A 24,583-nucleotide genomic window follows, 5' to 3' on the forward strand; every position below is an offset into this window, starting at 1 on the left:
CTTGAACGTGTATGTGCAATGCAGGTTTCAGCTTTTCACATCACATTTGTGTATGTTGCATATTGGACTAGTTCTGATGTCACAAAATCATGCTCATATGTACATCTTTTCCATATGTGTGCAAATGTTATTGTGTGAATGCAACAAGATAATATGTGTACATCAGATTGTACAGCAAAACCTTATGACATTTTAGTCATGGGGTCAATGAAATATAACTATAAATAGACAAAACAACTCAGTGTTTGTGAGTCTGAATCTTTGTACAAAGCCCTAATATTCCCAGACACAATTTAAGTGTCCTCAAAAATTCATGGCTGCCATCAGCCAATCAGCATGACAAATTTCTAAACATTTTCTATTAATAGAATAATAAATTTAGAGGGTTGTAAAGCCTTGGCACAGGTAGGCACTCTTTGAGTGCTTTGTAATTCACTTTATTTCTGTTGGCTCATCCATCAATAATTGCTTTTCAGTTCTTTGAGTGATGTATGTACTTTGAGTGAAATAGTATGTGTTCAAAAAACTGAAAACCTTAAAATCAAATAACTGAAAAACTGGAGATGCAAGAAATGGACAGAAATCAGAACTGCAGGAAAAGAAAGAATGAAATACAGTACTTGAGACAATTCGCCCACTTCAAGTGAATTCCTCTTGAAAATGAGTATAACCAATGGCAGTCAAGACTCACTTGACATTGTGCGTGGAATGAGCCTTTACTAGAAAGTCTACCCTGCTGCTTGCTAATTGTAATTCCATAGTAAAGCACCCCTAGCTATGTAAATAAGTGGTGGGGCAGGCATCTGGGGGACAGAGGGGAAGGGGAGAGGGAGGAAAGGAGGAGGGGAGAGGTAGCGCACAGAGCCCTTCAGCAGGAGAAAGCCTCTGTAAGCAGTGGGGTAATCACTGAACCAGGCCAAAACTTTAATTAGTTTGAGGAAGGAGGGGAAAAAATCAATGCACTTTACAGCTTCCTCTCCTCTCCTCTCCTCTCCTCTCTCACTCTCCTTCTTTCACATACTCCCCCTCTTACACAAAACCTCAAACCTCTCTATCTCTCTCGTCTTAGCCCTGTGCTCTAGTTACCTCTCTCTGTCTTTATCCATCTCGCTCTTACGCCGCCACCGTCTCCTCCTCCGTGTGCTCAGTCTCTCCCTCTCGCTGTCCTTAACCTCATCCATCTCATGAAAACTGCATAATGGAATTAGGCTCAGATAGCGCGTTGTGACCCAGGCATAGCGAGAGAAGGATACGTCGGAAATGACCCAAAATCTCTGTCTCACTCTCATTTAACAGAATATCTATGGACTGTTACTTGCACAGGCTAAAGAGGGACAAATTAGATTAATTCCATTAACATGCTGTTGCAAAAATGACCAGTTTCCAAATACGTTACTTAATTAGGATGCAAGTGCGGTGGGTGTCAATGAAATGTGTGACTTCACACATTACTCGCCTCACTGACAAAAAAGAGAGAATGTCTACTTCACTTGAACACACCATTCCACACTGGGGTAAACAAGATGAATAAAACAAGTGCACTGGTGGTAAACATTGTCTGATGTTGAACCTCTGCAGCGCCACAGCAGAGCCACACACACAGACATACAATCTTACAAGTACCCCAAAACTCACTCACACAGGCAGTACAGTACACACAGGGGCAAAAATACACACACACACACACACACACACACACACACACACACACACACACACACACACACACACACACACATACATAAACCAGTACTCAAACAACATGCACATGTACGGACAAAGCGAGCCAAGCACACAGAAAAAAATATATCAAACACACACATACATACCATGCCACACACACACCCACACAGTCGTTTAGAGTGTGGAACAAGCCTGTTGAGTGGCAGTTAGCACCTATTCTGCAGCCATGGCAACCAGCTCCATGGCGATAGATAGCGCAGCCAAGTGGGTCAGAGTCTGTAAGAGTGATAACCTTGTATAGATCACCTTCAAGCCAAATATATTACACACCCACACACACACACACACACACACACACACACACACCCCTGAGTCTCTCAAGCAGTAAAAGCTGCATCTTTGGCCCGGATGGTAACTATCAGGGTATCTGTTGCCTCTAATTCCCATGAGAGTAGGAAGCCCGGTGAAAGACAAGGCTCTTATCTATCCATTCAACTGATGATCAAAATGAGAAAAAAAGATGTCTGATGCCATTTCAAAGCTCTTTTAGTTCAATGAAATGACAAGTCCACAAGGAATTCAGCTTACTTACAGAAAATCGCCGGAAGGCTGGTTAACTGCTGGGGAGATAATAAGCGTTTTTGGAACAAACAGTTTTTGGGGCTCCCTGAGAGGAATGGCCCACTAGGGAGATCCCATGAGAACTACATACCTTCAAGGGCTTTTTTCCTGTTTGCATTCACACTGGCAACAGGAACGCTGAAGAAACGCAAGCTGGCCGGCGGTTTAGTAACGTCACTTCTGCACATCATGTACGCCCAATAAAGCCTGGACTATATTTTAAGGCTTCCATTAGAAGCTGTTGTTCACAATGCTAACAAATGCTCTGAAGTAGGAGTTGAAAGAAGCCCCTCAAAATGAACGGGGGGTGGGAAGGGGGTATGGTCCTCCAACTGGTCTCGGGACTATGCAAAAGTTCTTGCAGTCTGAAAATATCTAATAAAAGCATCTCAATGATTGAATCAATTTTTTGTTTGTCAAAATCTACCCTTTTCACACTGCAACGAGAAGTATTCACAGGCTTCAATGGTCCCACTTATTCTTTATGTAATTGCCCTTTAGTTCTTGTGCAGTTCTACTTGGCTGGTGTGAGCAGTCAGCAGCTGCACAACAACTCATCCTGGCTCAGTTTCACTCAGAACTGCACAAAAAGTCAGGAGATTATTCAGTGAAAAAATTAGGATTTTGCCACCTCCTGCAGCACATGGAGTATTCTGTCATGTATTGAGCTTTGTTTGAATACTACAGCCGCCATCCGACCAAGCCCTTTAATTCCTGTGACTCTCGATAGGGTAGTGCATAATAAATCAATAACGCACTCTTTTTCAAAATGAAAATAAAGAGGGCTAGTGACTAAGCCCCGAATCCCCTGTGATTTTAAAGCTCTCTGAGTGCCTGGCAAGTTAAATCAAATGTCCGCTAAGTTCTTCCAATACTGAAAAGCATTTCAAACACGAATATTTATTAAATTGGTTTTGGCCTAACAACCCTCTGAGGTGGATAAGAGACAGTGTGCAAGAGCATGAGTAATAAATAGGAAGGCTGCAGCATGAGCCATGTTCTGAACTCTGACAACAGACAGAACTTTATGACCAGACTGTCAAAATGAGTGTCCAGTGGCGCAAAACAGTCATATCCGCCCAAACGGTGTGAATGTGCCAACACTCCCACAGAGGCATTTGCACACACACACACACGCAGAAAAAAACACAGCTATATTAGGTGAATAGGCTTCCAAGTCCACAACCGATGCATTTACACCCACCTAAACACAGCTATGCAGTCACACATAATGTACAGTATAACTATTAAACAGACTGCATGTGTACTCACACTCAGCCTTGGCGCAGACCAAGCTGGCTGAGGGGTAACTGAACGAGCGCAAGATGGCTCCTATGGCCAGGCTCAGGTCCTCGTTGCTAGGGTACAGAGTGACAGAGGCAAAGCGCAGGTACGGTAAGCGGGGAGTTTCCTCCGGACCAATCTTCACATGAGGGATCTGAAGTAAGGAGAGAGGAGAGAGGAGAGAGGAGAAACATTAGGGAAGGCAAGAAAAGCAAATGTGTCGTGATTAACTTCCCTCCAAACACACACAACAGGAAAAAAAACTGTGAGTAAGGGAGATCCATTAGAGATGCTACAGGGTGAAAAGAGAGATAAGAAAGATGGCAGGAAGAGAACAGAGAGACCTAAAGATAAAAGGCTATGGGAAGAGGGTAGAAAACAGTCGGAAGAAGTGGATGACGGTTAATTATTTGACTAGAAATTCAGAAGGCAAGAAAATCTTTAGATACATTCATCATGACGTCCATGTGGGTAGGAGGGGTAGTAAGTCAGAGAGAAAGTGGTACTAGATTCTGTACGCACGCAAGACATAGAGACAGATTTGTAAATATCTGTGTGTTTATCTCCCACACTCACCTCCTTCTCTCCACATATATGACTGACAGTAGAGCCAGAGGCGGGGCTGGAGGCGGGACCTATGACTGAGACAACGCCTTTGGGTAGAATCTGACACACTGAAAAGGAAAAAAGGAAAATAAACACTGAATATGCAGACACACACACACTTTCTCCTCTGCTTCATTTTGATGGCAGCACAGAGTTGGCATACAGTAGGGGCTGCAGTCAGGGGAACGTGTGGAAATTTAAAGTGCAGTGAAAACTCAGAGGAGGCATTAGTATTTCAGTTTAACTCCTGATTGTATCGCACAACACAATCATTATAATCGGATTTATTTTTTGCTAAACACTACAGCAAGTCAGGTCAGGGGTTGTCTGCTGCTACTATTTCCCTTGTTTAGACATTTAGACCATTTTAAAGACATTTTGCTACAAATATATGTCTGGTTTCAGAATAACATTAACAGATTGGTGTTCGCCTTCAATTTCCATATCACCCTTTTTTGCTGAAGGACATTTATGTGGGAGAAACACATTTGTCTATTACAATAAGCACTTTGCTCAGGAATGGCTCAAGGAAACACTCTCTCTATGATTCACTATGCAGTCTATTCAAGCATAGATTTCACTATTCAAAACCCCCAAGTAATAACAAATGTCTCCACTATATGAACTATATCCTGTGCAGGAAATAATTTCAGACCTTCTCTGTGATACATTTATTTCAACACAGAAAATTGTATCCATAGTAAAATCATTTAAGGCAACCACCTCGTTTACGTTTTTCTGTTTTTGATTTATTGAGTTTTCACCCCCCTGAATGAAGGCCACACCTCGGTGTTTCTTTTCATTTAAACCCTGACACAGATCAGCAAGGTCAAAACTGTCTGTTCTTTTGGAATGTAACTAATACATTTTTTTAATCATGATGCCAATGAATGATTAAACGTATTAACAGGACAGGTTATGCTCATTGTCTGTCTTACTAGACTAATTGACCGGCCTGCAGTCTGTCTTATACATTAACAGCTGTAACACATGTCCACATTTCTCCACAGAGAAATACGCTTATTGGCTTTCGTGCCGGGAATTATATAATAACCAATGTCTTGTGTCTGTAAGATGAATATGAAGCTACGCTGAGCTAACCAGCTACTGTTTTGTATTTAGTGTATAGATATGAGATTGGTGTCAATCATTTCTTCTAACTCTCTGCAAGAAATCAAAGTGTGTATTTGACAAAATGTCACACTATTCCTTTAAAATCAAATGTCTGCTATTGATTAGCATGCCTAACATTTGACCATGTTATGCACGCAGGGCCTCCATCCCTTAGCAAACAGAAATATTTGGTTTTGTATCTTTCAGATGTGCAGTGAGTTAATTTTTATTGACAATGTTTTCTGTCTACCCACCTGAAAAATGCTTTCTCAGATTGAGCAGAAATCTGTCTGGTGACATAACTGTGTTATTGTGATAGTCATAAAGCTCTTTTCTTGCTGGTATATTTGGTTGGTATTTTAATTCAACCCAATTAGTCCTCCTCAGTCCCTGCCACTGTCTGTGTGTGTGTGTGTGTGTGTGCGTGTGCCCACACTTTGCCCATGTGTGAATGTGCATCTGTGTCTGCAGAAAGGGATGTGTGTGCATGCATGTGTGAATGCCTACGTGTGAGCGGGTGGTTGCATGTGTGTGCTATTGGGTGCGTGCAAGCGTGCCTCAGACAGCCGTAGCTGTAAGATGATGAGCTCTCTGATCCAGAGACCAAAATACGCTGCGAGCAAACAAGCCTGTCAGAGTCTCCTGCCCATCGGTCAAGGACACACACACACACACACACACACACACACACACACACACACACACTCACACACACGTCTGCAACTCAAGCATGCACATATGTACACAACATTTCTAAAGCACACATAGACATTTTGCCAGTAGCTTGTGGCAGGGTCAGTGACCTATTAGAATAGGAGCAGGGAGTCTCTGTTTCCTCAGTGACTGGATTCAGCAGTTCTTCTGTCTTTACAGACTCCAAACATTCTGTTTTAACTCTGTATATCAATACAAATTTCATGGAGTGGCCTCTGTGGTGGGGTGCTGCTTTCTGTTGGCCTGCACTGCTGATCTGTATTAGTATTTGATTATTTGTTTTTGTCGTGGCCTGCAGAGAAGACGGTGCCTGCTGTTACTGGAGGGCACTGATCCACTGTTTTTAATGAGACAGGCTTACTGGCCCATTACTAGTCTCCAATGACATGTAAACTAATCAACACAAGTCCTTACTGGTTCCTAATCACATAAAAGTTTTGGAGTTTTGGGGGGTTGTTTTATCATTCTAGTCATCATTTGAGGTTTTTGCTCACAAAAAGGGAGCTTTTTAGAAAATGTAATTAAAATTTTTTGAAAAATATCAGCAACCTTCTTAAGCGGCCTAAAAACCTGCAGTATTCAGTAGACTGCTGCTCTTTTCTATTCTGTACTGGTCACTATTAATATTAATATTCCATATTACTAATAATATCTACAGGTATTTTTAGTGGACACTTTTTGTCTGTGCTAATTAGACACTATGCCCTATTGGACTAATGGATTGAGATGGACTATCACTCTCTGATGGGTTGTGTGAATTTGCTTTATTGGTCTTCTTCAGTGTGCATCAGCTCCACTCACTGGTGTCAGTAGTGTCGTACTGGGAGTCTTTTTGCAACTCGTATATGTCCACCTCCACTCGGGCTCTGGACGGACCCTCCATCACGCTGTTGATGTTCTCCCTGGCCAAGGACAGTGCCAGCCGCTCCCCGCGCCCACACACAGACTGGTCATCCAGGATCGCCGCTAGCGAGGCAGAGAGGGAAGGAGAGATAGGTGAAGCAGAGCAGAGAAGGACAGAGTATGAAGATGGAGAGCAGTAAAAGGGGAGGGATAGGTGAGGAGTGAGCAAAAAAAGATGAGAAGGAGTGGAGGTGGAAGATCTGTGCTCATGTGTGGGTGGGAATGTGTATTGGGAAAAAGAGTGGGGCTGACAGAGGCATCAAAACCACCAAAGGAATGAAAGGATGTGACCTTGTTTGAATTATTAAGTCTTATTAAAGTCAGACAAATTAAAATGTGACATTTTGGGACATATGTGTATTGGCTGCAGTTTGTCTTCATTAGTGCAGTTTGTCTGTAATAACTATGTGTTGTCATGATTTTCAAGAAGGTTCCCCTTGTCATATTAAATCATTTGGGCTGATATGATCTGTCCTTAATGGAGTTAGTTACTTATCAAAATACTGATACGGCAGACACCTTTCAGAGATAGACAGTTTGGACACCAACGGGTATATTATTGGTGCTAATTTGGCTTTTAAGTGCTTTGCTGTGACTCCATCTCTTATTGTACTGACCAAAGTGGCACAACTCAAAGCAGTTGTGAAATAAACCATGAAAAGTATGCTGAGAAACCTTTCCATGTATGGTAGGGATGGAGGCCACTCACCCATGCGGACGGAGGAGAGCAAGGGGGCCTGACTGAGGGAGCGTGGCGGCATGGTGACTAGCAGGAAAGAGAGGAAGTGTATTGACAGCAGCAGTGCTGGCAGAGCCGGCATCTTCTACTGCTCCTCATGGAGAACGGTCTGCTGGATGCCTGTACCACCACCTGCAGGAGCGGAGGAAACACAGCACGTTACTGGACACATAATCATGCACAAGATATATCTCTTTAAATTGTCATCCTGTGGCTTATCTTTAGTTTGCTCTGTCACATTCCCATATAGTGGGAGCACCTGTAATTTGACAGCACATACAATAGACTTTCATACTCCACTATGAAGATGTTCTCTGTCATATCACAAAGGCAGCCCAGTCCAATGCATACAGCCTCTCTAATAAAATACAGTACAAACATCTCTATTCATGCCTCCTGTGGAAAGCCGTTTAGAAGTGACAGGACTCAGCCTTGAAGAGATCTCCAGCGGTTCAAAGACAACATCACAACAACTGGCACACACATTGCTGCACATACACATTTACACTACGTACACATGCATACATACATATAAAATGAACCATTACACAGTTACATACTACAAAAGCTAACTTAACAAACACAGATAGACTCACAAGCACTGCCATGACTACACACATAACCATTAAATATACACCCACACACGCCTGTACACACTCAACCCTCACTCCCACCTCTAAACAGACACACAAACACAGAAAGACACACAAAAAGAGAGCTCAGCTGAGCTCCACTGGTGCTAAGAAGCCCTCTCAAGGAGTGACAAAGCCTTGCTCTGACTGACAACCTGACAAGGCAGAGTGTGAAAGGATGGAGAAATGAAGGGAGGGATGAAGACAGAGGCGAGGAGAAGAAGTGTTGTGTGACGGACAGGCAGGAAGGTTGAGGGAGGGGTGGTGTTGGAGATGCTGGCAATGGTGGTGGGGGCTGTTGACCTGGGAATGTTTCAAACGTCTGGGTCGCTGGTCTGAGCTGTAGACAGGTCTGACAGACAGCTGAAAGAGTCAGTTCATGACCTTCAATTGACCCTTGCAGCTGTAAACAAGGGGTTGTTGGAGTGGTAGACAGCTGACCTTTGACCCTGACAAGCGCACATGGGGTTTAGAAATGAGTTGCCATTGTGTGTTTTTGTATACACAATGTTTACATCAAAGAGGCAGATGTATGGATTGTCAGCCACTGTGTAGAACATCCCTCCCATCTCCATCCTTTTTATAGCCTTTTCACTTTAAGATTTTCATTTTGTCTTTTTTCTCTCTGCTCACCTTTTTAACACTTGTTTAGCTTTGATGTTTAAAGCACATAAAAAAATCTGCAACCCAGTGTTTTGAATCCCTTTTCACGTCTCATGAATGAACCATACATCCCTTTATCTCCTTTTTTTTATTTGGTCTCTATGCAATTATTTACCTCCCTTTCTTTCAAGCTCTACATGTCTCTCATTCTCAGGTTTGTTGTGTCAAAGGGTGGGCAAGGGTGTGCGCGAACATGTTTGCAATACTAATTGCATGCGCCATACTGTGCAGATGGCTGTGTTGCTCTCATTATGGTTACCGCAGCTCAAAGTGAAGCAGAGGCAGGGCTTATGTGAGGCCATCTGTATGTGCGACACAACATAGAATAACAGGCACACAGTGGGAGTATTTTTTTTTTTCCTGCTCAGTGTTATCAATAAATCTTTCTTGTTTAAACACAGTACGGTACATTAAAGGTGCCAATACATAATAACTGCATCAAAAAGATCTATGATGTTGTCATATTGCTATACAAGGTGTACATGTACATCAGAGACAGTTAGGCAACAGCTGATTATTCTGACCACACAGTGAGATCACTACGCCACACTACTGACACACAGCTGTGTGTTATGCTGCACAGTACTCCATTTTGCTGGTTAATACTGTATTCTGTTTCCTCCCCACACCAGTGGTCTCTTTCTCAATTTACTCTTCACCAAAGTGTGTGTGAGGCGTCCACACCTCTGTGTCTATTCCAGGACATGTATTGGCATGTGCTTACCTTGTGTGAGTGTGATGGCATATTGATCGAGTCCAGCTGAAGTGGTGGGCCCTCAGGTGCGGTCAATCAAAACAATGGGGAACCTATCATGGGAGCGCTGCATTTCACAGGAGCCTTCTGATTGGCTATTACCAAGAAGCAGATTGCCATGATGACGAATAAGATCCTAACAGAGGCTATGCCTTCATCAATGATGGGATGGAACCGGTGCTATTTCATTGTTATTGAGAGCTATTGACAGTATTAGACAGGGAAGATTACAGCATCTATACTCCAAGGAGAAGGAGAGGGTTGGAGGGAGGAAAGAGATGGGAGGCTGTGATAGAAGTAAGCAGAATGGGAGAAAAAAAGAAGCAGAGGGAATGGGCTAGGGACGATGGGGGAATAAAAGAACAAAATTGAATACAGAGAGAAGAGATTGGAAAGTGTTTCTGAAGAAAGAGAGACGCAGAGCAGGATAGAGATAGGAGGACAACAGAGCAGTGGTGGAAAGTAACAAAGTACATTTACCCAAGTGCTGTACTCAAGTATAATATTATAGTTTTTATTGCACCACATTTATTTGTTACTTTGCAGAAATAAGATTAACCTAAAAATATATGATCAACATATGTACTGTTAAAGATTTAGCTCCCAATAGTAAATTAAGTACAATGATCTTCCTCTTCCCTAGCTGCAACATTGAAAACATAAAATTCTGCTGGTATGTTATATAATAATTACAATAATTATAATTCAGTGTATATATATAATAAAATACATTGGGGACATTCTGTACTGTCACACTTCCCCATTATCACTTCAGAAGTTAAAACCTGGTCATCACCGTGTGTTACACTTTATCACTAATGACACATTTAGCACTCATCTCTGCTCTCCCTATGACACATTTGAACTTCCTATTAACAAAAAGGAATATACATCTCATGATGTTCATCTCTAAAGCTCTACTGCTAAAGCTTCCAAACCCACTTAAGTCTTGTAACAACCGTACATGATCCAACTTAAATTTAGATATCCCATATGTGCAGTACTTACTAACCTAAATGCACCATTGGAAAGGAATGAGCTGCAAACTGCCCTCAAGCTAGATTCTCTTATTGCCCTTTGAGATTTAAAAGCTTTACTATTCAATGCTTTTTTACAATGATTTGTAATTGTTTATATTAACTTTATTAATCGTCTGATTGTTGGTGGTTTGACTTTAGATGTGCTGAGTGGTTACCTGATTGTTAATGTCTAATGGTGTCAGGTCTCTATTAAAAAAAAACAGTTAAAATATAACTCCCTGGAAGAAGCCATTTTGCATAATGAGTACTTTTACTTTTTATATTGTAGTATAGTATATAGTATAGTAGAAGTATAAATTACCCCTAATACTACTGTACTTTTGTACATTGTGGCATTCATGTTTTTACTCCTTCCACCACTGCAGAAGAGTGAGAGAAAACAACCAGCTATATGATATTGTAGTAAAAGGTGGAGGGAGTCAGGGAAACAGATACAGTCAGAGAGAAAGAGAGAGCAAACAGTGAGATAGTATTTCCGTGTTTAATCTGCGAGGACTGTGTGTCTGGCTGCTGTACGTGCTCTGCTGCTGTAGTAGTACATGGCTGAGTCCCTGTAGCAGTCGGGTGTCAGTCTGCAGGGAGCTGGAGCAGCGAGAGGCCCGAGCAGAGCCAGACTAGCCTGAGCTGTACAGAAAACACCGCTTCTAGCCCCCCTTGCTTGCTTTCATTCTGCACCCTGCTGTAAGTCACCCCGCGTGCTGGCACCACAGAGAAATACACAAAAGCAAAAATACATAAATATCCTGGCTCACTCTGTGTGTGTGTGTGTGTGTGTGTGTGTGTGTGTGTGTGTGTGTGTGTGTGTGTGTGTGTGTGTGTGTGTGTGTGTGTGTGTGTGTGTGTGTGCATGTTTCTGTGTGTGTACAGGAGAGAGTATAAAAGAGAGAGAGAGACAGAGAGAATGGAGAGTGAGAGAGGGGACATTCATCCCAGTTGGAGATTTAGCTGTTTGGTGCATGCATTCATCTTAGCGTGTGTATGAAGGCATATGCATATTTGTGTGTGCTTGGTGTTTTGTTTGCGTGTATGAGTGTGTGTGTCTGTGTGTGCTGGAGACTTGGCGGCTTGCTTATAGTGTCTGCAGTGCCTATTATGAAAGAGAAAACCGTAAAATCAGAGATCTTAATTATCTACAGAGAGCGTGAGGAAGAAGGGGGAGGCATTGCCAGAGTGGGATAGAGGAAGGGAGGGGGGGAGATATGCAGAAAATCATAAAACGAGGGAACGCTATCTCGCCTCAAACCCCCGGGCAGATGAGGAGAGGACGAACGGAGAGTAAGAGCAGAGGAAGCAGGATGAGCGATAGCAAGGGAGGAGTGGAGGAAGAGAGGGATGCGGCGAAAGACAAAAGGGACTCAGATGGAGAAAAGCAGCTTGAGGGTAGGGTGGGGGGATGGTGAGGAGAAGTAGAAGAGAAGGGTGTCGGTGGGGGGGCTGCCGAATCATTTGTTTTTCCCCTTCTGCCTTATTGTATGACACAAGAAAATCTGACAGTTATCATAATGGAAGGATGAATCATTCCCATAATTGAATTTGCAAGTGGAACGGCTTCAGTGGCTGTGGATTTAAGAAGACTGTACCGCCAGCCATTATGGGACAGAAGTGTTATTTTGCTCATTCTTCTCATAATTCATAGTTATTGTTGACTAGAGAGGGCCTGCTGCTGCACAGCTGGGCTGCTGTCCCTGAACGAGCACGGTCAGGCCGTTTCAGAGCATTTGTTAACCCCCAGACAATATGGACGAGCTGGGAGGTCTGTTTGGTGTTTGTGTGTGTGTGTGTGTGTGTGTGTGTGTGTGTGTGTGTGTGTGTGTATAAGCAGTGTCAGTGGAAGTGGAAAAATACCAAGGACCCTTTGTTCACCCCTTTTGGCTTTTTGTTGGATTAAGTGTTTAGTACTTTGTGTCTCTGTATCTAATATCAAAGCAGCAGCACATGTTCTTGGTCGCATTGACTCAGCATTTTCACTTTGCACCCATCCGCTCTTTTTTCCTCTGCTCTCCTCTCACATGTACCTCTGTAATCTCACCACCTCTGCCTTCCTCTTCTATCTCATCTTTGTCCTCCTCTCTATACCACTGTCTCTCTGTTCCTCTTACCCGAGTATTTTAGTTTTTGGGGGAATTATTATTCTCACCTTTCCTTCTTATTGCCATTCTCAGTGTTACAGGCTTTTAAGAATTTGGATTTGAGGCATGCCAGAGGTGAGGTGCAACATTTTGAGCAAATATGATTTATTCATGTGATGTCGCCTACCAGGAAGCTGGTACGTAGTATATATCTTAAATTAGATTTCTGAAAATGTTTACTTGAGTGGAGAATGCTGGGTAAAAGGTTACATTATGTTGGCCATATGGAATAGGAAACAATAACATCTACAGCTATAGTAAACAAAGCAATTAAATACAACGGTAGTGCTATAAACACAACCTTGAAGCTTACAGTGGTGAATGTTTGTTTCCGAGAAGAGCTCCTCTCACTCTAGAAAGGGAACTCTGTAACCAATGACGAAGTGATTTGTCCATCAGACAATTAATCAAAAGTCTGAAGCATCTGTGCATCCAGCTTCTCCAAAGAGGATCTGTTGCATTTCTGTTTCAAATCATTATAAATTGAATTTACAAAACAAGCAGTTTGAAGACGTCACCTTCTGGGAAAGTTCATTTTTAAGTTCATGACCATTTGCAGAACAAAAAACAAATGCTTGCACATTGACTCCAAACCACAAATGTGTTTATTTAACTAGGCAATGTTTCTATCCCTGTGGGATCTTCATCAGGTCATGAAAAAAAAAAGTCGAAGGCAGAGCCGATTGGGATCGAAACATTGTCTGCTTCAATAAATAAGTGTGCGGCGTTACTCTTTTCATCAATGCTTATTTACAATACCCTTGCACTCTCATGTGGTGTGCACATAACTATGCTCTTTCTAATTTGCAGAATAAACACTAGTTGCAACCCTAATTATAATCTTCACAAAATGTATTACATGACTATTTAATTTTGAATTTCATCAGGTGTTCGTGTTATTGTGTCCAACCCAAGTAACTCTAGTCTCTGGCCTTCTGTCTCGCTGTTACTCCCACCCACTTCCTATATGTTCTCACCTTGTCCTCCCTCAGCAGGACTGCAGACACTTTGATCTCTCATTTTCAGTCTCTCTGCCCTCTCCTCTTTCTCTGTCTCTCTCTCCATCCTCCCCCACCTCTGTATCTCTTCTCACTCAGCCTCTATCTATTTTGTCTCTCTTCCTCAGAAACACTCTATACCCCTGTCTCTTTACTGACCTCTCTCTCTTCTCTCTCACTATCTTAGCTCTCACCGGTCTCTTCAATCTCGACAGTGCACTTTCTCTGTTACAGTCCCCCCCTCTTCCCCCCTCTCTCTCGCACGCTCTCTCCCCCCCTCTCCCTCTCTCTCACTGTTCATTGGTCATGGATAAATTCTTCCCAGTGTTCTCCTTGACAAAGAGGCCCTCAGTCAGTGACACCGGGTGCTTGGGGAACCACCATGCTCCTGTGACACTGTCACATCCGAGTATGTCACACACAAACATACACACACAAACACACAAGTATCCACTAGCGGCACACGCATACACCAACTCTCGAGGAAGGTTCAAACAATATTGTGCGTGCACTTGTTTATGAGTAAGCGCGTGTCTTTCTGTTTCCTCCGTGTGTGCGTCACAATGCATGCCTGCGTGTTATGCATTTGTACGCGCCAGCAGTGAGTTTGCATTTCCGCCTTCCTACATGCATATGTACCACCTGCTGTTCAGATCAGTGTGGTTTGGGGGGTTGGGTTGAGGGTGGGTGAAGCTCAGTGCACTGCTTTCCCCAGGAGCTGTTTAAAAAAGATGTGCTGTTCAGTGTCACTAGCTGTCGACGCAGGTCCCACTTGTTGCAGCTGTGGCTTATATAAGCACAGCAGTTTAATCACAATTAGGAAGCTCTCCTTGAACTCACTTGCCCCCTGGCTTGTTTGGAGAGCTAAAATTTGCATTCAGAACAATGCCTTGGAAATATATGAGTGATATTACTACACACGGCACTGCAAAGAGAACAGTGTCTAAGTGAGAAAAGAGCTGTCAATTTTAATTAGTGTTAGCTATCAAGTGGACGTCACAATGAATGTTTTCACTTTTGTCATTAATGGCTTTAGTTATAGAATTGTATATGATAGTTTTGGCACATACTTTATTTGACTAAATATATAATCCTATTTCTGGACTATAAACCCCTTGTGTTTTGAATTTTTTACTAAGTGTTACAATTCTTTGCTCTTTTTTTGTAGTTGTCTTTTTCCCAACTACTGCTCCCACTTTACAGCCGGCCATCCAAGGAGGAGGGATGTCTTTTTGAATTGCCTCTCCTGAGGCTTCTTTCCATTTGTGCTAAAGGGTTTTTGTGTGTGTGAATAGTATTTTACTTGTCTTCTTAGAGAGCTTAGCACCAATGATGTGAGCCTGTGAGGCCTATTGAGACATTTGGATGTTATATGTGGCTATACAAATAAATCTGAGTTGATTTGACTTGACTTGACTTAAGGGCCTCGTATTAACACAGAGATCTTCTGTGCGTTTCTGCTGACTACTGATGCAGAATATTTAAATTACTCCTGTTACTGTACAGTAAGGGAAACTATGTTACATCACAAAAGCACTTCAGAGTCAGAGTTTAGTGTGTTCGATCTGTCAGAGCACCAAAGCTTCACAATACAGAGATGTTTGTGAATCACTTGAAGCTGGTGACTGAATATTGCTATAAAATAACCAGATAGTTACAGTGAACATGAAACAGAAAAAAGAAACAGAGCTGCTATATGCAGTGAGACAGACAAAGGTAGAGTGTCTGCCTTCGCACTGCCGTAGCTCTGTGATGAACCGATGAACCGACTCCACACAGCTCTCCCACTTAGACACCCACGCGCCCGCACACACACACAACAGATACATGGAGATGTACACAAACATCCAATATATTCGCCCTCATGCGCACACACGTGTACACACATACACAGGTTGTGGATTAAATGACTCAGATGGCATTTGCTCTCTCTGTCTCTCCCTCTCTCTCTCTCATTGTCAGGTTTTGCTGCCGTGGCAACAGAGTCGAGGATGAGAGGAGGAGGGAGTGGGAGTGGGGAGGAGTGTGAGGGAAACAGAGAGAGAGAGAAGGGAGAGAGGGAGAGAGGGAGAGAGGAGAGAGGAGAGAGGGTGCCGGTGATGGAACAGGTAAATGAGAGATCGGGGAGTCAGAGCCCACTGGTCATGTGAGGCGGGGCTTTGTTGCTGCTGCAGTGTGTGTTGTTGTGTGTGTGTGTGTGTGTGTGTGTGTGTGTATGTGTGTGTGATTTACTATGCTCTAATAGTGAAAGGCAGAAACACAAGGAATGTGTTTTTGCTACGTGACTGGGAACAAGTGTGCACTCTGCGCCTGACTCGGGTGTGTATACTGTATGACTAGGACTTGTTGCGTGTCCACTCACATTGTTGTACAATTCTGTCACCCACGACCATGTCTAAAATTGGTCCTCTGAGATCAGGACGAAGGATCAGAGCTGATAGAGAGCGACTGGGAGAGAAGCTAAAAAAAAAATCCTCATGAAAATAAAGGGGCAACTGAGTGCCACGAAAGTGCTCTTGTGATTCAAGTTTACATGTGGGGCTTCTGGTTTGTATTTTTTCGTCTGCACTAATTTGCTCTGCAGAAAGCAGAATGCTCAAATTTGGTTTGTTTTCAGCTGCCCCGGGCAAGAGACAAATTCTCTCTGACTGCACTTCTCAGACTCAGTTCAACATCTGAAAAGGATTCACTTGCAACTATGCAAAGTAACTATGCAAAGACCAAAATATGTAGGGCAAGCCACCGTTCTCATTCAGGAGAGGAAAGATCATGTTATCTTGTAGAGTTAAATTGTCAAGTATGTATGTGGATTGCCAGGGTTAAAATCCTGTCGACAAAATGTTACATCATGTCTTTTCAGAGGATTTCTGCCAGCTCTTTCATTTGAGACATTTCACAAAATCAGTTTCTCTGCTTAAAGTGTGCAATACTTGAATCATCTCTAAGTTAGATGAAGTGTATTTTTATGAATCTGCAGGTGTGATGAGAGCTTTTCAGGGAATCAATATGACAACATAAAAACGTCATTATAACTTTCCAGTAAATGTCATTCTGTGAACAGATCCCCAAAATAATCAGACAATGTGACGATTTCAAATTAACAACAGCATAAGAACAGTGTTTTATTAGTAAATGCTATTTGTAAGTACTTTCCAATTCAACCTTGTGGTTGAATCAACAGCCTTTTCTCATATTCACTTGTTAATCTGTTATTGTAGCCTAATACACTTATAAGTAGGCACCAGGCACTGGATGTTAAAATACTTTAATTTAATGAAAACAAATGTAGTAATTATCTTGTTTACTTCATGTTTCTTTGCCTGACATTGTTTTCTCGTTGTGTTTAGGATTGTGCCTTGGGATAAACACATAAAAAATACATTTTTACTTTTGATGCTGCTGCTAAAATAGCTGAGAACTTTGCATCAGTGCCAGATGGTGAATATAAGCCATGAATAATGCCATGCAGCTCGAGACAGCGCCAATCTGTGTTGACTCAGCGACAATCTAAAGTCTGCGTTTTAATAGATAATACTGACTTTGGCCTTCATATAACTGTAGCTGACTGTCACCAAAAACTAATTCTAAATATGGTGTCTACAATTAAAGGAAAAATTACAAACAATTCAAAGTAACTCTATTTCTTATCCCTAAATGTGCATATGCATTGATAAAAGAAAAAAAAACTGTGATGAGCAGGGGCACTCCTGGTGGCTGTATTGGATTACATAATTGATCAAATTATGTATGAGCCATTTCATTAAAACTTAAAAAAAAACAGCACCATCCATTTTTAAAAAGGTCACAGAAGTGATAGGATAACACAATGAAGCCCTGAGGGATTTTCTTTCATTGTGTCTCATGTTGAAAACAACATGGGTACGAATATAGCTCATGACCTTGGTCGATGTCATTGCCTCTCTTCCATGTCATCTTTCATTCTGCACTCTGCAATATCCAGCACACTGGAAATGCCAGGAGAATAATCTTTAATAATGTCCTCTGCCAGATTGTGGAGTAGCTCAAATGCATAGAAAATGCCACATGGCTGGAGGAGGCAACAGACACAAAATAATGACTTTTCAGTGTTTTATTTGTGTTAAGCAATAAATTACCCTTTTAATCAAATGATTTAATCAATTTTACTCTTCTTTTTCAATTTTACTGCATAAGCCAGACCATAAATACATTAATAACTGTATTTTAATACTGACCATGAAAAACTGCTTTCATCCAACAATGTTTTACTATACTAATCCTTAGGCCATGCATATGTTATATCATGGCTGCTTGTTTCAGATTATAATTGTATATTATACAATAAAAGTTTAATTTATTGGTATTTATGTTATGCAAATTGCCCGGGGATAGTTTGTCCAGCTCTGATTGATGTTAGCCTGGCTGAGCTATTCAGCTGGCTGCGATACATATTAATCAGATTAAATATCATATTGTCATAATTATCTTTTTAGATTTGTGTTCTAAACAGGGGCTAATGGTCAATATTCATCAGAACTTTATTTTCCCTTAAAAATGATTTCACAGTTTGCCTGAATATGTTGTATGCCTCCTCAAGATGTTGTATAATTCTGTCACCCATGACTGAATCTAAAATTGGTCATCTCCGCTCAACACGAGACATCACACTATTAGGCTTGATAGAGACTGACTGGAGACAGGAGAGGGAGGGGCAGCGACATTCAGCAAAATACAGAAATATGGAGTGACTGGGCATTTTCAAAATGTTGTTGTGCATCAGTTTTGCATAAAAAGCTTTTTATTTGTGTATCCATCTGTGCTAAATGCATTACCAACAACAGCATTCTCAAATTGTTTTCAGATGCCCTGGGCAAGAGGCCTTTTCTCCTTTTCTGTACCTCTCAGGCCCATTTGAGGAACAAAACATGACATCATGCAGGAAGCAAAAGTGAAGACTGAGGATTCAACCACTTAGCATGATTAATGAAGACAATTGAGTTTCCATGTTGTAGGGAAGATGAAAGCTTTTTAATACTGTTGATGAGAAAGCATCAAATTCTGTGTTTTACAACATGCCACGCATTCTTGTTCTGTATATTACTTGCTGTGTAATATGTGTGAATAAATATTCAAGAAAGGGATTAAAGGAATTCAAGCTTATAAAGTAATATTGTTTCAATAAAGACTTTGCTTAGCACCAAAAAGTAATTACGAACATTGGATTTGGATCAAAAATGTGTTGTGCTGTGCGCAAATGCAAATACCTTCTGTCAACAGTTAAGGATATATAAAGGTAAAAGACAGTCCTTTGTTGTGAGTAAATCCCTAATATTCTGTCAGTGCACCAGATTAGTGTACTCTCTGAGTTTTGAGCTGCTCAGGTCATGTTTTTAAAAAGTAAGCTGTTAACTTCAATTTGGATTTCATCTTAACATGAATATGATGGGATTGAGTCCAAGGTCAGTAGTAGAGAACTGGAGGCCAGAGGTCTGAACCATAACAATGGCTCAGATGATCAAAAACATTGTATCTGACAAATGACAAATCATTTCTTGATATTTGGGCCTTGATTCTATCTGTAAGTTAATATTTAATGTCTCTCACCAGGCAGGACAGCTTGGCTCTTGAACCATCTCCACGTTTCAGCTGAATAGGAGAGCTGCCTCACTGCAGAATCCAAACATAAAAAGCAAACAGCCCTATACTGCTTATTTTCAGTAGAAATGCAGGTCACTTTCAGGCAGTGTGCATGTGTTTTTGTGTGTCTGTGTCTGTATGTGTGTGTGTGTGTGTGTGTGTGTGTGTGTGTGTGTGTGTGTGTGTGTGTGTGTGTGTGTGTGTGTGTGTGTGTGTGTGTGTGTCTCCATGACCGCAGCGTAACCTTCACAAGGTCAATTAAGTGATTCAGTGGTCAAACACTGCTGCAGTACATTCAGTTCAGCTTCCTCATGCTAAATTGTTAGTTATCCCTCCGCCGGCTCTATGCTAATATATGGTAGCATATGCTAAAAGCAATGTCTGTTAGAATATTTATGCAACAGCATCGTATTTAATGCAGGATTAGCATTTGTTTGCTCCATTGTTCAGTAAATCAGTACCAAGCACTGGTGAATAAATACATAATACATTTAGTTAGTCCATGGTACATTAGCCTTAGAAGTTCCACAACTTACTACAGAATTATGAATATCCACATTAATTTTTTATACAACTTACAACTGGCATCTCAAATTAGAATCACTCATTCACTTGATCTAGGTCAGGTTTAACTTACAGTAATTATGTATGATAAATGTGTGTTTATTCAATTGCTTATATTTGTTTGAATTACTATTTGTATTGCACAATCACCTTTTTCACCCCTAACAGGTAAATTTTTTCGCCTTTGGAATACAGATTGAATGGAATAAGTAAAAAGTGATATAATACAGTATGTGTTACAATGCCTAATCACGCAATGTGATTTCATGTGTATTAGTGTGTATTTATGTACTTAATGTTCTGCAAATGATGCCAGAGGGAATGATGATAACATGTGTGCTGTTATTACACTGCGTTATACTTGTATAGAAATCACGTAATTAGGCTACTGGCATGCAGCACATGTACCAGAATTAGATTTATGTATGTACAGTATTTGTAATAGCATCCAGCCTGAACCCAAATGTCACAGGCTCTCTCTATTAGATCAGCGCCATGAAACAAAGGCTATTCCACTGTCAAAGGAGCTGCTGCATAAAGCTCTGCAATCATTATGACAATGTCCAAAAACTGCCTGAGAGAAGAGAAACCAAACTCTCTGTTTCCATAATAATCCATAAAAGAGTGGACACAAAAAGCCACAAAACGATGTTATGGCCGATGGAAAAGAGATAGTTTTAATTGAATCGCCCATATTAGCATTTTAACTGCAGTGTATGTCTTACAGTGTGTTGCTGTCCATGCTGCAGAGGTGATTATTGAGGAGTATGGCAAAGGATTTGGCAACAACAAAGCACACTGTGTTTTTGAAAAACAGCACTTTTGATATCCTGCATGTCTGAGATAAATGTAAAACAATGTAATATGACAACAGGGGAGACTATTCACTGCAGTTCCTGAATTTACTCATCCATTTTATTGCCAGTACTTTCACGTGGTGCGTCTGGTCAAAAACGAGTTCCCCAAGGAATAAATAGGGTGTAATTTGAAAGTTGCCCTACATTTGGCTCAGTTGCTTTCAAATGCAGCCTGTCAAGTTGCGCCATGTGCTGCAGCACCTCTCACTCGGTCTGCCTGCCTGCCCAGCGGCCGTCCGCTCGGTCAGGTGAGTTATTGCAAGGACTGTTCCTTAAACACCCCCCCACCACCACCACACACACACACACTCCTAGTCGTCCATTACTGTTCCTGTCAGCCAAGCATGCAATCAATACTCCCCCTCCGACAGCGTGCGCACATGTGATGGAAGGCGAAAAGGGAGGAGAAGAGGAGGACAGCAAGGGTAAAGGAGGGATGTTGGAGGGGGAAGAGGGAGGAGAGGGAGGAGAGGGGCAGACGGCTGGGGAGGAGGGAAGTGTTAGTGATGGGGAGTGCGGGGCTCGGGGGCAGCGGGTGAAGGAACAGGGGAAAAAAGAGAGATGACAAGAAAAATGTCCAGAGAGCAGAGACAAACAACAGAGAGCAGTAATATATAACAAAACACAGAGATAGAGTGAGTGTGGGAGTAGGAGATGGAGGACAGAGATGAGGAGTGGCAGAGGCAGAGGAGAGATGGAAAATAGAGGGAAAAAAGAGAAAATGTGTGTATATGTGTGTTTGTGTGAGAAAGAGAGAAATGGAGAGAGGTTGTGGGTGGATGAGGAGAAGGCTATATATAATGGCAGAGGTTCAGGAATAGATCAGAGTGATTGTGTTTAGTGATTACCTAACACTCACATCTGCAAACAGTAGCAGCCACCAGCTGACATCAAAGACCACACACACACACACACATACACAAATACCCCACATACACACACACTCATTGACACACATACACGCAGGAATACACTCGGCAAAGTAAAGCTGGCACGCGCAAGCCAGCAAACCTCATCTTCATGCTAAACTGAACTAACTCTCCACTAAAGAGCTTCTGTCGTCTGGCCCGGATTGATAACAGAAGCAAACACTACCCACTCACAAACACAAACACTCAGACACAAACACACTCTTGCCGTGCTTCGAACATATCTCATATACATAAAAAGATTCATAATCACATATGAACACACAGACATGGCTGTATTGTAAACACTCCACCCAAGTGGCGATGCAGCTCTCATGCCTCACACATGCAAACATAAAACACACACAATGAGACATAGAAAAGGCCTTGAATTGAAGATGAAGGAGATGTACCAAGTGGATGAATATTGACGATCAAGATTCTGTTATTACCTGAAATTCTGGCCAAAATCTATTAACTTTTTCATAGGAAAAAAGCAGCAGGAACCTGCTATTGTCAGTAGGCCTATGTGTGCTTGAGTGTCTAGGCTTGCATGTCTGTGTGTTCACTTACTGACGACATTCATATGTACTGTCCAACCTTGAAATGGCATTATTATGGTAATGCAACAGGATCAATTCCTGCAGCAGTGCTAAAATGGAAGATTACAGTTCAGTTTAAAATAAGTGTAAAGGAAACAGAGTCCAGGTTTGTGTTTAATAAGTGGCTTAAGTCTCAAATTTACTAAAACTCAAAATGGCTGCACGCAACAGACTCCCTGCTACTGCACGTAGTAAAAAGAGGTAAAGTAAGGTAGTACTATAAAATTCTTCATACCCTCCCATGGTCCCATACTCAAACTGGTAAATGATTCAGATTGGTGGTCAGATGATTCTGTATGGTTGGAACAGTGTTTTTCCAGAGGAGGAATTATTTTTCTACTAAAGTATTATAGCATAATCTGAAATAGTCAAATAACAACATCAAAAAATAGAACGAACATCATTTTTATTATTAATTATTTGCAGTTCTGTTTTTCAAGCGAAAATCAGGACTGATATACTCCCGGAAATAATCATTTTAAAATCAAGGGAAAACATTCAACTCTAGTACCAGGGGATGGACATGAATATGTGTGTGTGTGTGTGTGTGTGTGTGTGTGTGTGTGTGTGTGTGTGTGTGTGTGTGTGTGTGTGTGTGTGTGTCTCTGGATCCCAAACAGCTTCCTTCAGCCTCAGGAAGACCTGCTCCCAGCTGGCCCAGTCATCAGCTAGCTACTCCACCTCCTTTGATTCCCATTGATTGCGGAAATTAAATTGTTTATGCACGTGTGTGCGTGCTTGCTCGTGTATTTACTGTATGTCTGCTTGTGTGCATGTGTGAACAGTAGGTGTGTATGTGCTGCAGAAACCTCTGCACAGTGTAGCCTGGTGTGTTTTCTTCTAGTCTGAGGTGGTGAGAGGAAAGGCTGGCGGCTTAGAGGGAATGCTACCATCGGGGCACAGGAGGAGCCTCCCTTCTCTCTACTTATACACCAAATAACTAACAAAAGCCAACTATCACTTTGTGTCTCTTTACCAAGCTGTGGAGTCCAAGAATATCTGAGTGGGGAGATAGGTATGGAGGTGCTCCAGTTTCATGGCTGCATAGAGTAGGCAGTGAGCTGCATGCAGCCAAGGTGATCCCTGCCAGCCATTTTGCCCCGCATTTAGTATTCATTTTCCAGGCGATCAAACCTGCTGCCAGGAGGTGGAAAGAGTATGTGTGACTATTAACGTGCTCACACAAATTGAGTGTGTGTGTGTGTGTGTGTGTGTGTGTGTGTGTGTGTGTGTGTGTGTGTGTGTGTGTGTGTGTGTGTGTGTGTGTGAGAAAGCGCACATGGTTTAATGAACACATGGAAGTGGGTGTGAAGATGTAGGCTTAACACCCTCACATACTGATGCATAGCACAAGTGTCTGTGCACATGTGTGAGGACGTGTGTACGGTAATGATGCTGCATCATGCAGCAGGGTTGATTAGGAACACAGGGATAGCAGAATAGGCCAGTGGCCAGCAGACCCGGATCCCAGTACACAGCCAGTAGAGTAAACCTGGATGCGCACAGCTTCCTGCTGGGGAAGGATAAGGGAGAAAGGGGGAACACAGGAAGTAATGAGAAGGGAAAGAACAAAGGAAGCAGTAAAGAGGGGTGAAACAGGGAAAAGGAGGATGAGCGGAAGAAGTGGGTTTGGGGAGAAAAGACAAAACAGCGCAGTAACAGGATGAACAGGAGAGAGGAAGAAGGGAGCGATAAGGGACAGAGTGAGCTGAAAGAGAAACCAAGAGGGGGATGAAAACTGTTCTGTTCTGGTGCTGGAGGAGGAGAAGAAGGAGGAGAAAACAGAGGAAATGGGGATCGACGACAAGAGGGAAGGAGCAGAGCAGCAGTGCCCTGGCAGCGTGCGGTGGAGGCAGGCAAGATGGCTGCAGGGGACAGAGCACCCGGCCAAATATGGTCATCAGGACCCAGCTCTGTCCTACTTTCTTTAATGGGCTAAACCAAAGCCTGGATGATGCAGGAAGAACCATATATGGTTAGTGGGCAGCAACGTCGGCTCCTGTCTCTTTGATGTGTCGTGCTGGAATGAGTGATGCAGGACTTGGGCCTAATATACAAACAAAGCCCTACAGCAAGATTACACACACACACACACACACACACACACACACACACACACACACACACACACACACAGATCTCTCTAATTCCCTCTCT

General features: G+C 42.2%; 1 protein-coding gene across 3 annotated transcripts in view; it reads right to left on the reverse strand.

Moving 5' to 3' along the window:
- grik5 (glutamate receptor, ionotropic, kainate 5) overlaps positions 1-24,583 on the reverse strand; it is a 78,803-nt gene that overhangs the window by 22,356 nt on the left and 31,864 nt on the right. For all 3 annotated transcript variants that reach the window (XM_051406628.1, XM_051406627.1, XM_051406626.1), the window contains exons 4-7: positions 7,634-7,795; positions 6,823-6,987; positions 4,165-4,262; positions 3,577-3,742 (exon numbers count right to left, since the gene is read on the reverse strand). In XM_051406628.1, the coding sequence (XP_051262588.1) occupies positions 3,577-3,742; positions 4,165-4,262; positions 6,823-6,987; positions 7,634-7,745 (541 nt within the window). In that variant the 5' untranslated portion in view covers positions 7,746-7,795. The remainder of the gene's footprint in view (positions 1-3,576; positions 3,743-4,164; positions 4,263-6,822; positions 6,988-7,633; positions 7,796-24,583) is intronic.

The sequence above is a fragment of the Dicentrarchus labrax genome, unplaced genomic scaffold (assembly GCF_905237075.1).
Source record: "Dicentrarchus labrax unplaced genomic scaffold, dlabrax2021, whole genome shotgun sequence".
Taxonomy (NCBI): Eukaryota; Metazoa; Chordata; class Actinopteri; family Moronidae; genus Dicentrarchus; species Dicentrarchus labrax.